This window comes from Athene cunicularia, assembly GCF_003259725.1.
Source record: "Athene cunicularia isolate RWA chromosome 10 unlocalized genomic scaffold, athCun1 chr10_part1, whole genome shotgun sequence".
NCBI lineage: Eukaryota > Metazoa > Chordata > Aves > Strigiformes > Strigidae > Athene > Athene cunicularia.
Genome location: NW_020799112.1, coordinates 14,143,008 through 14,153,318, shown reverse-complemented (window position 1 = coordinate 14,153,318; position 10,311 = coordinate 14,143,008). Strand labels below are relative to the sequence as shown.

At 54.4% G+C, this 10,311-nt stretch overlaps 1 protein-coding gene across 1 annotated transcript; it reads right to left on the bottom strand.

Annotated features, from left to right (window-relative positions):
* Positions 1-3,783: 3,783 nt before the first annotated feature.
* Positions 3,784-9,523, bottom strand: RGMA (repulsive guidance molecule BMP co-receptor a). The gene is made up of 2 exons (XM_026856358.1): positions 8,957-9,523; positions 3,784-6,509 (listed from the first exon to the last, which is right to left on the bottom strand). Exons 1-2 carry the CDS (start codon positions 9,506-9,508, stop codon positions 5,808-5,810), a joined length of 1,254 nt encoding a protein of 417 aa, XP_026712159.1. The 5' UTR covers positions 9,509-9,523; the 3' UTR covers positions 3,784-5,807.
* Between the last annotated feature and the right edge of the window lie 788 nt (positions 9,524-10,311).

The window sequence follows — 10,311 nt, the reverse complement described above, 5'->3', positions numbered from 1 at the left end:
AATTAATATTAATTTATATTTGTGAAAAAAAATGCCACTGTCCTAGTGATTTCTGATGTAAATATGTTGTTTATATAGTAAGTATTAAATTTTCCTACATTGTAAAACTGCTGTACTTTTGATTCTTGTATATTAAAAAGTGTTACTGAGATTTTCAGAACCGCGCCAGTGTGGTGTGTCTGGGGGGTTGGTACGGTGGCAGCTCTGGTGGAAGTGCAGCATGAGCACCTAAAACCAGGGCTGTTACGGGACCCCAGGGCCCTTTCCTGCCAGCCACGGGCATGCCGTGATGGGTATTTTCACCATGCAGGAATAAGCATGTTCTTGGCTGTTTTACATAGTTTCAAAGTCTGCGGTGATAGAGACTTGGAAACCCCTTTGGATGGGAATTTCCACCCCATCAGAAGCTGTGCATTTCCTCCCCCGTTTCCACCAGGATTTCACTGGGATCGTACCAATGTTTGTGTGTTTATCTACCCTCTGTCTTTTCTGGATCTCTATGGGTGTGTAAACTTCTTTTTGACCCTTTCTAGAGAGAATTCTCCTTTCTCCAGAAGTGCTGCTCCTGCTGCATCAGTGGAGTTCTCTGTCCGCAGCCCGTCCCGGGCAGGACGTGCCTCTCCCCTCTCCCCAGGTGGGACGTGATGGCATCCAGCAGGCTGTTTTGGTTTGGTTTTTGCTCTCCACCCGTTCACATTGAGGCCCACACGGCAAGACACGCTTCAGGGGTTGAAGCCATTTCTCCCAAGTTACAAGAGCTCATTGTAAAAAGGGCTTTTCACACCTGTAGCTGCTGGGTCCAGCCTTTCCCAACCTCTCTGCTGCTGAGCCAAGTTTCAGCCAAGAGTGAAATTTCACAGCTGAGCTACATGCCCCTGAAAAATGGATTTCCTAATGGAAAGAGTGACAGGCTGTTTGCCGTGGGGCTGCGGCAGGGGAGGGGGATCGGCTGGAGGGAGGTGCAGGGACTATGGAGAGCTGGTCCGGGTGTCCCTGCCCAGAGCACAGGGGTGTGAAGCAGGTGACATTTTTTAATTCAGCGCTGGCTCGTTCATCTCTTACCCAAGGGTACCCATAGGGAAGCTGGAGAAGCAGCAGCCTGAGGAACCAGAGCAGTGGGGCAGGTAAGGATATGGTCACCCTAATGCCAGGGGGCATGGCATCGGCTCCCCGGCATCCCCCCGCCAACCCAATCAGCAGCACCACGCTGCAAACAGTTAAAATCCTGAGGCCTCATCAAAACTGATGGGGAGATGACCCTGATGCAGCTTCCCGAATCTCCCTGCCGGGCAGGTCCAGTTGGTCCCCCAGGAGCGTCTCCTCCATCGGGACAGGGTCCGTGCGGCGCTGTGGCCATCCCGGGGCGCTGGGCTGTGTCCACCCTGCGCGGGCTGGCCGCTGCTGCTGGCGTGTATCCGTGAGGGGACCAAGGTGTCAGCAAAGCCGTTGTGCAGCCGCAGGGAGCAGGACCCCCAGCCCTGCCTCGCACCTCCCCAGCGAGGGGACCGGAGGCCGAGAGACCCCGCTTTTTGCTCTAGGCCGTGCCAGAGAGGACCCTCTAGAGGGCAGCCAGTTCCCAGCAAAAAGCCCTTTTTGGTGAGCAGTTCTGGAGTTGTTCTTCCCAGACAGCCGGCTGTGAAGAGCAGCCCGGTGACCGCGGTGTCCCCGCTCACCCCGAGCAGCCGGAGGCAAAGCTCAGAGCAGCCGAGGCGCTGGCCTGAGGCCAGGCTATGGGCAGGCACAGCCAAAACCGAGCTTGAAACCATAGCCGAGACACCAGGCTGCGGCACTTGAGCAGCCACCCACCACAGGAGGATGCGCTTCAGACGGAGGGGTGGGATGGGACGGGACCTGGGAGCCCCCGGGAGCTGCCCACAGAGGCTGGGGAGCCCCCTCGCCTCCCGTGGAGCACGACCTGGAGAGCAGTCTGAACCTCTCGGATGCCATATGGTCATTGCTGCCACCACTGCCCGTGTCCTGGTGTCCCTGCACGGCCTGTGATTAACGAGGACAGGAGCATCCTGCTCACTGAGGGGTCACCGTCCCCTTACACCCAGCACTTCGCCCCACCAGGAGATGCAGGTGTGCTCTTGCTGCTCACTGGCTGCCCAAGGCTGGAGAGCAGAGGCCCTTTGGCGATGTTTTGGCAGTGCAGTGAGCGAGGGAGACCCCCAGCTCCCCGTGCTCTGGGCAGTTTTTATGTGACTTTGTAGATTTGGCTAAAGCTGAGCTCTTGTGAGCTGATGAAAGTGCTGCCAGAGGGAGCCGGTTTGGCTCTTTCCAAAAGCTGTTGGTTCTTCAAGACTCTGAAGGAGGGGGAGGTCTGATCTCAAGTCTCTCATGCTGGGTGTCTTTGCACGGATTTACAAACACAAATAATGTGTTTTCCACTGATGCCGGTGTCCTACTCGGCTACAGTGTCTCCCTGGCCCAGCTGCTGGCACAAAGGAGTCCTGCAGCTTTTCAAAGGAAAATTAACAAAAAGATTGCAGTTTTGGTTTCCCTCATTAGAGGGCAGTAACAGACCCAGCTGCGGACAAGAGCGATGTCCAAGACAGGGGAGATGATCAAAAGCAGGAATTAGGAGGGACATATCCCAGCTACTGGGGTGAGCAGGGGAAGGGCGATGGTACCCACTGGAACTCCACTGCTGCACATCTCCATTCCCAGTGAAGCTCAGCTCTGAGTTTATTAACTGTATTTCCCCCACACACACACCCTTTTTATTTTTCTCATTATTTCTGTAGATAAATTCAACTCCAGAGTAAAATTCTCAGGAGAATTTAGGGCAGAAATGGGCTCTCAAGGGGTCCTTGGGTTACAGGTGGAAGAAAGCTGCTTTAGAGCGGATGCAGAAAAGGAGCAGCATTTGTATCCGGCGTGGCAAACAGCACCCTCCGACACACCAGGAACAAAACAAGACCCACTCATTTATTGTCAAAAAAACCTCAAACTTTACTTGCGTTTCTCTCAATAAATAATTTACAGTATATACATGCGGTGACACTCCCGTGGGTCTCAACACAGGGAGGAGGTGGGGAGGCCTTCTCATAATGCCCCCCCTTTGCCTAAGTATTTTTTTGTTGTTTCCAAGTATTGGGTCTTTCTTGGCCACACTTCACCTTTAACCAGAACTGGGTCAAACACAAACCAAAATAAAGTGCTTCACTGTTTGCTTCTAAAATAGGGATACCCCAACCACCGAACGACAGCTGGCCACCACTGGAGCGCTCACCTGGACAGCGGGACTGAGCCACGCCATCAGCAGACAGACTTTTCCTAGCTGGAAACTGCCCCTAAACCACATCCCATTATGCCGTAGGGCAATCACTTGGTAGGGCAGGGAGGTCTTAAGGGAAGTATTGACTTGTTGTCACACTGCAGCTGGGACAGCTTAGACTGGTTTTAAGAAGCACCTTGTCTTCAGAGGAATGCTTTGCACAGCTGCTATCTATGGGATAACACAGAATCACAGAAGCATTAAGGTTGGAAAAGACCTTGAAGATCACCCCACTCCAACCATTAACTTAACAGTGACAGTTCCCAACTGCAGCACATCCCTCAGCACTATGTCAATCTGACTCTTAAAACCCCTCCAGGGTTGGGGACTCCACCACTGCCCTGGGCAGCCCATTCCAACACCCAACAACCTGTTCTGTAAAGAAATGCTTCCTAAAATCCAGTCTAAACCTTCCCTGGCACAACTTGACGCCATTCCCTCTTGTCCTATCGCTAATTGTTACTTGGTTAAAGAGACTCATCCCCAGCTCCCTGCAACCTCCTTTCGGGTAGCTGTAGAGGGTGATGAGGTCTCCCCTCAGCCTCCTCTTCTCCAGACTAAACAACACAGCAAAAAATAAATGTTCCCTCTTAACCAGTGACAAATATTAGTTTTCAAAACTTGCGCTTTGATTTTCTAGGGAAGACAAAAACTTGGTTCTTTCTTGAACAAAGGAAAGAAAAAGTCCAAATCAGCTTGGCTGAGCAATTAGTGCATTGGGAAACTAAACTGTCCTGTGCCACAGTCCAGTGGTTGCTCTCCTTGGTGCCTCCAAACTGTGATACCCTTATTTCAAACCCTCCCTAAACAGAATACCTGGGGCACCAGCAAACAAAGCAAGGAGCAAAGTAGTAAACACATCTTTTTGTTTCTTTTCTTTCCTTAAACATTTAAAAACCAATTACATCTCTTCATCTGTACAGTCACACGAGATCAATGCCAGGGCTCTATATATTAAAGAGACAATATAAATTACATCCATTAACACAATTTTGCATTTCTCTGCTGCTTTACAAATGGAGCTCTAGAGCTGTTAGGACACAATGAATAGTCACGTTGAGTATTTACACCAGGCTGCCTCTTGGCACCAGTTCAGATTGCCAAACACAGCCTGTTCCCACCTCTTTTGGTGCTAGCTTGTCTCATCATGCCCAGAGACCTCCTTTGAGAGAAGGAGGTGCCCCCAGGAGTGACATGTTTTGGGGCTTCTTTCTGGGAACCTCCCCCTGAGGAAAGGAGGGGAAGCCCATCAGGAGGTCTCTAAGATGCAGACCAAAGATGGTCTTGCTGTTTGTTCGGTAAGCGATGAGGTGAACCACAGAGGAACATGGAGAGAAGGAGATGGGCAGCACTATGTGGTGGGGGAAGACTACTGATGGTTTCGAGGCAGGGAACAGACATTTGGAGGCAGTTGGGGGGGGTCCTCTGCTGCATCCCATCTCCTGGCTGGATTTGTAACATTGCCCCATTTCCGATTCAAGCCCAGAAGGGCTTAAGGTGCAACTGGTCTGCAATGGGGTTGCAAGTCGCGGCCCCAGGATGAGGAGCGGAGCAGAGACCTAGCAGCAAACAAACAGAGCGCGACGCTCCTGCTCCATCCCAGGGCCCGGCCGAGCCACGGGCAGACGAGTGGGTGCAGGGCTGGAGGGAGGTGCAGATCAGGTCTCCCATCGAGCAGCCTCCCCGCTGCCAGTTTTAGGGGACTGGAGAGCAAATGGTGCAAGGAACTCATCCAACGCTGGGCAGAAGTTGCAGAAACCGCTTGAATACTGGCCATGTTTCTCCCGTTGCCTTCAAGAGTCCTCAGTGGGTCCGGGCAGAGACAAGGGAGCCAGAAATAAAACTACTGAGTGAATCAGCCGAATGAACTGGCTAAAATAGAAGATGCCCTTTGAACCACAGCAAGTGCAAGCCGAGGCTTGAGGAACGTGTCCTCCTTCCACCCAGAAGACGCCTGGCACCAGTGGCCAGGCAAGCGTGGGACCATTCCCCACTTTGGCCCCTTGCACCACTTCCTGCAACAACGGGACTGTGGGAAGAGTGGGACATGCCCAAAAAGCAGAGCACGGCCCTGCTGAGCAGAGAGCCCAGCCCTGTTGTGCTGGCCAGGCTCGGCCCTGTCTCACTGGTCGGTGCCCTTCTGCTCTCCAAGGACAAAGCCACGTTCATGCACACCAATGTCACACTCACCATGTGCATTTTTGGGGACCTGGGGGAAGCGCTACAAGGAGGTGGGGTCTCCTCAGGACCCACACTACTGGGAGGAGGAGGAGGAGAGCAGGAGGTGAGGAAGGTCCAGACAAGGTACAGTCCAGCAAAAACTCCTGACTGGTCCCACTGGCAGCACGTTCCTCCCAGGCAAGAACTGGGAAGGTGGAGGACCTGGTGCGAAAAGAGAGGGGCTGATGTTTGAGGACAAGCCACGCAGCTCTGACATCCAACCTCCCATTGTCCAGCACTGCCATCTCCTCCCTGGTTCCCTCCTGCTCCCCATTCCCCACTCTCCATGATGTGAAGGAGCAAGCCTCTATAACAAACACAACCAACTCTGACTCAAACACAGCAGTGCTACCCAGAGGGCAGGGGGGGTCCCTGAGGGAGCCATGTTGCCCGGGGCCAGGTCCCGTGTCCGTTCATAGAGGTGCAGCTTGTCTTTGTTGGAGTGAAGCATCTTCACGTCCTCAAAGGCATAGTAAGCAGCCAGCATGAAGTTGACGTCCCCTGTGGTGAGGAGGTCGAAGACGCAGGACTGAAAGTAGAGGTCCTCCACGGGCAGCTTTTCCCTGCATTTGGCCGTGGCCGTTTCGTACGTGAAGGCCTCGGGGGAGGCTGGCAGGCTGGGTCCCTTCCTACGAGCACGACCCTCTGTGGCCTGAGCCGAGCGGATGGTCTGGAAGTCAATCTGTTGGTTGAGCGGACAACCGCGGAGGCACAGGTAGAGGCCCTGACTGTCCCGGTCCTCCACGGCATTGACCACCTCCTCCGGCATGCGCACGGCGAAGGTGAGGTACCGGCCCACCTGCCTCACCACGATGGTGGTGCCAATGTACTTCGCCTGGATCTCGATGTGCTGGCCCGACACCTTCTCGGTGATCTTCAGGCTGTTGGCTCCGTGTTTGTCCCCACCGTTCTTGGAGCCATCAGCAAAGGCAGCAGGGAGCTCGTCCATCTCTGCCTGGTACACTTTCTGGTCCACACACTCCTGGAAGCTCTTGAAGATGATGGTGAGCTATGGGGAGGAAAGAGAAACAGGTTTACAACCAGCCACGACCACCTGAGAGCACATGGCCGCCACCAGGAGAGCTGGGGGACCTGTCTGCTCAGCTCGGCCAGGAGCTTCATCCTAAGGAATTGCCCAACTTGTAGGCACCCAGACATGGTCATCCTGCTTCAGCACGGGGGTGAGGACACCATGTATGGACTCAAGACCCAGAGGCTGGACTGAACATACCACCTGGACCTGCGCTGTTATCTCCAGGCCCAACACAGGAGCTCCCTTGTAGCTGGAGCTGGGTGGAGTATCACTACTCACAGGCCTGTGGCGACATGCCTGTGCACGCAGCACTGTCTTGCCTCCAGGGCCTGGCAGATGGCAGAGGGGTATGAGCCCTGGCTTTCTCAGAGGTGGTGGAGCCTCTCCTCTGGCTCCCATGACATTTACATCCCAAAGGCTGGGCCTCTTCCCTTTCCTGGCCACTCACGGACCAAGTCTTCTTGGGCTCCAGAACACATCGTGCTCCACCTCAACCATGCAGACACACCGTGTTTAGCATGTTTGGGTGGGCAGGCCCTTCTAGGGGTGATATGGGCGTAGACTGAGCCCAACACGGCTCCCCAGCCTTGGCTGGGCTCAAACATGGGTCCCTCGCTGGAGGAAGGACCTCAGCACTTGCTCCTCCCTTGCTGACCTGGCTCTGGGGGGAAGGCTTGAGGAGGAGGAGGGGGAGGAAGAGTTTGGATGGGAGGGAGAGCAACTGGTGTTTCTCCCCATGCAAACTACGCTTCCTCTTTCACCTCCTGCAGACTTGCTCTTCTTCTTGCACCTCTTTCCATGAGGGAGGAGCAGGGGGACCTCTGGCCACGTGGCCACCATGAAGGGGCAGACTGAGACATGGCCAGAGTGGGGCAGGGCTGGAGGAGAAACAGCTCCAGCAGCTACAGGGCGGGTATGCCTGAGGGCTGAGTATGAAGGGAAAAACTGAGGCTCTGTAGGGACTGGGCTGAGCACAGTGGTGCTGGTGAGGAGCACAGAGCTGTCCAGAGCCCTGGCAAGGTCCCTCCCTCCCACCCACTCCGCCGCCGATTGTCCAGATGCTCCCAGCCCTGCGACAGCTCTTGCTATCGCCTCGGTTTCAGGCTGTACTAGACCTCGTGTGGACCTCCTGCTACCTCCTCTGGGTCCAGCCCTGCCTCTGGGCAGACCACAGAACATCATGCAAAAACACAAAGAGCCCCATGGACCCAGAGGCTCCCATCCTTTCCAAGAGCACATGGTCCTCGAGCAGTAACCCAGTAATGCTTTCCACAGTTCATGCTGCAGATCTCATGACTAATCCCTCCTCACCACAAGCCCGTAAGGCAGATAACGGGTGAAAAAGCTCAATTAAGATGGTGATCCTGGGATCCAGACTAGAAATTGCAGGTCCCTGGGGTTCTTAAGGACCACCTTCCTCAAGCCAGACTTCCTTGCAAGCTTCAGCAGGTTCTGATGCCTTTTGATAGGTAAGTGTCTTTAAGGTGGTTTATTAGGGACAGGTTAAAACCAAAATGCCAGCTCCAGCTCAGGCTAAAAAGGGGGACATTCAGATCTCAGACACAATCCCTGTCCTACATGTGTATCTTCCCACAAGCAGGGAGAAGCAGAACTCCCAGACATGGCAGGACATTTTCCAAAAGTAAGAGGATGCCTCCTGCTAAGCCTCCCTTTTTTTCTGGCACAAAAAATAGCCTGTTACTTTTAGAGCTTGCACACCATGAAGCAACATAACAGTTCATCAGCTACAGGTCTCTCCTGAAGCTGAGGTCATGCCACACAAGTCCTGCTGTATCACGGCAACATTTTCGCTTGGGTTTTCTCAGTGTTTGCCTTGTACCTCCAGGGTGTTTATTTAGGCTGTCAAAGCACCTCCAGAACAGACTATGCTCCACAAAATGCCTTGACTTGGCTGCAAACCACAGAGACAATTACAAGCCTGGGCAGAGGGGAAGGTAGTGTAAGGAGCTCAGCTCCCTCTGGGCTTTTTCCCTGCAAGCTGGAGCCTCCCTGGAAGGCAGTCCTGGGTTTGCTTGGCCCTTGGGTGTCCCCCAGAAGGTGCTACAATCATTCCTGGTCTGCTTGTTCACAGCAACCTGGAGTCCCCCAGGGGGGAGCCCTCTTAATTTAAAATCCCCCACTTTGGCCGTGGTGGGGGATGCAGCATCTCAGCCTGCTCATCATGATGGGGCTGGACGTGCTCAGGAGGAAACCACAGGCCATTTAAGTGAAGAAGGGGTCAAAGAAAGGATGGGCATCTGATATTTAGGGCCAAACACTCAAAATCCAGAGGAGTGCCCACCCGGTATTAACCTCCCCAAGGAGATGGGCAAATGGTATGGAGAGATGGTGGAAAGAAAGGCTGTTCAGAAGCACCTTTGCCCTTGCCCACCTCTGCTCATGGGGACGTGCCCGAGGCTCACCTTGCTGGTGGCGGTGGCCGTGGAGCCAGGCAACACTGGCGTGTTGGTGACCTGGACGTTCAGGTAGTTATTGTCTATCAGCGGCCAAGCCCCTTGCACCTTGCAGGTTTGGAAAGTGTCTGTGAAAGTCCTGAGGTGCGGGTCCCCGAAGAGCCCGCAGTGGGTATAGTTGGGGGCGGCTGAGTGTTTGTGAAAACTCTTCTCATAGTGGCAGATTTCGGGGCTATCGGAGCGCTCCTGGCTGTCCCCGGGGGGCAATGTCCGGAGGCGGGGCTGGGACGTGGGGCCATCCTTGGAGCAGTTGTGTTGCGCCATGAGATCGTCTATGCCATGCGCGGCGGAGTGGTAGGCCAGGTCGCCCCTGCAAGTGCGGGCGGTGCGGCGGGTGCAGTGCGCGTAGGCGCGCAGCGCCGTGCAGAATTCGGGCGCTTCTTCCGTGCCCAGGTGGTGGGAGCCCGATGTGGCTGCCCAGAACTCAGAGTTGCACTTGAGGATCTTGCATGGAGATGTCACTGCAGGAGGGGAAGAAGACAAGGTGGTCAGTGCTTGCATGCCTGCGACTGGGACGGACAACTCTACCCCCAGCAAGAGGCTGGTGTCCTCCTCCCACAGCCCAAACTCATGACATTGGCTCTACCACATGACAAGACCTCTCTCACCAGACGTGACACTCTCACATGACCCAACTCTCATGCATCAAAGCCAAAGAAACCAACAGGATCTGCCTCAATTTAAGCCAAGAAGAGAAACAACATTCAACTTTTAGATGAATGCTCCTGGAGGGAAAAAACAGGGTGGGGAAGAATGGGATGTATTCATTAGCGGGGATTTGGCGGGATCATTAATGTGGGGGGAGATGCAATGGGGTTTTTAATGTCCTTTTCGGGTTTGACGTTCAAAGCTCTGTGCTGCATGAATTATTGTGCGTTGCGTCCAGACTGAGCTCCATGAGGGCAAAAAATTTGTCTGCCTTCCATTTCCTCCTTTACAGGCACGGGGAAACCCAGCCCCGGCATGACTGCTGTGCCCCAGCCCCACGTCACCGTGCCGAGCTTAGAGCAGGATCTGTGCCGTGACCAACCCTGCACCAGAGCCCGCGGCCACCCCACCATCCTCATGGCTGCAGCGGCGCTGGGAACAGTGCCTGACAGTATCCCTGTGCCTCCAGAAAAAAAGCAGGAGCCAAAAAAACCTCTTTCTTAACTGCTGTGTGGCTCAGCCCAGCCCCAGGAGCCAGTTCCCCACCACGGCCCGCTGAGAGAGAACAAGAGGTGGAGGAGAAAAACCGGCGCAGCAGGGTGCGGGGATGCCAGCGGAGCCCCCGCCTCGCATTGCCCACGCAGAGGCGAAGCCAA

What these genes read in the sequence shown, in the direction of transcription:
- RGMA (XM_026856358.1), bottom strand. Translation starts at nt 9,508, where the DNA reads ATGCAAGCACTGACCACCTTGTCTTCTTCCCCTCCTGCAGTGACATCT. An exon ending in CGGCCACCGCCACCAGCAAG is followed by an intron (nt 6,510 to 8,956) that starts GTGAGCCTCGGG and finishes TCCTCCCCATAG; the next exon opens with CTCACCATCATCTTCAAGAG.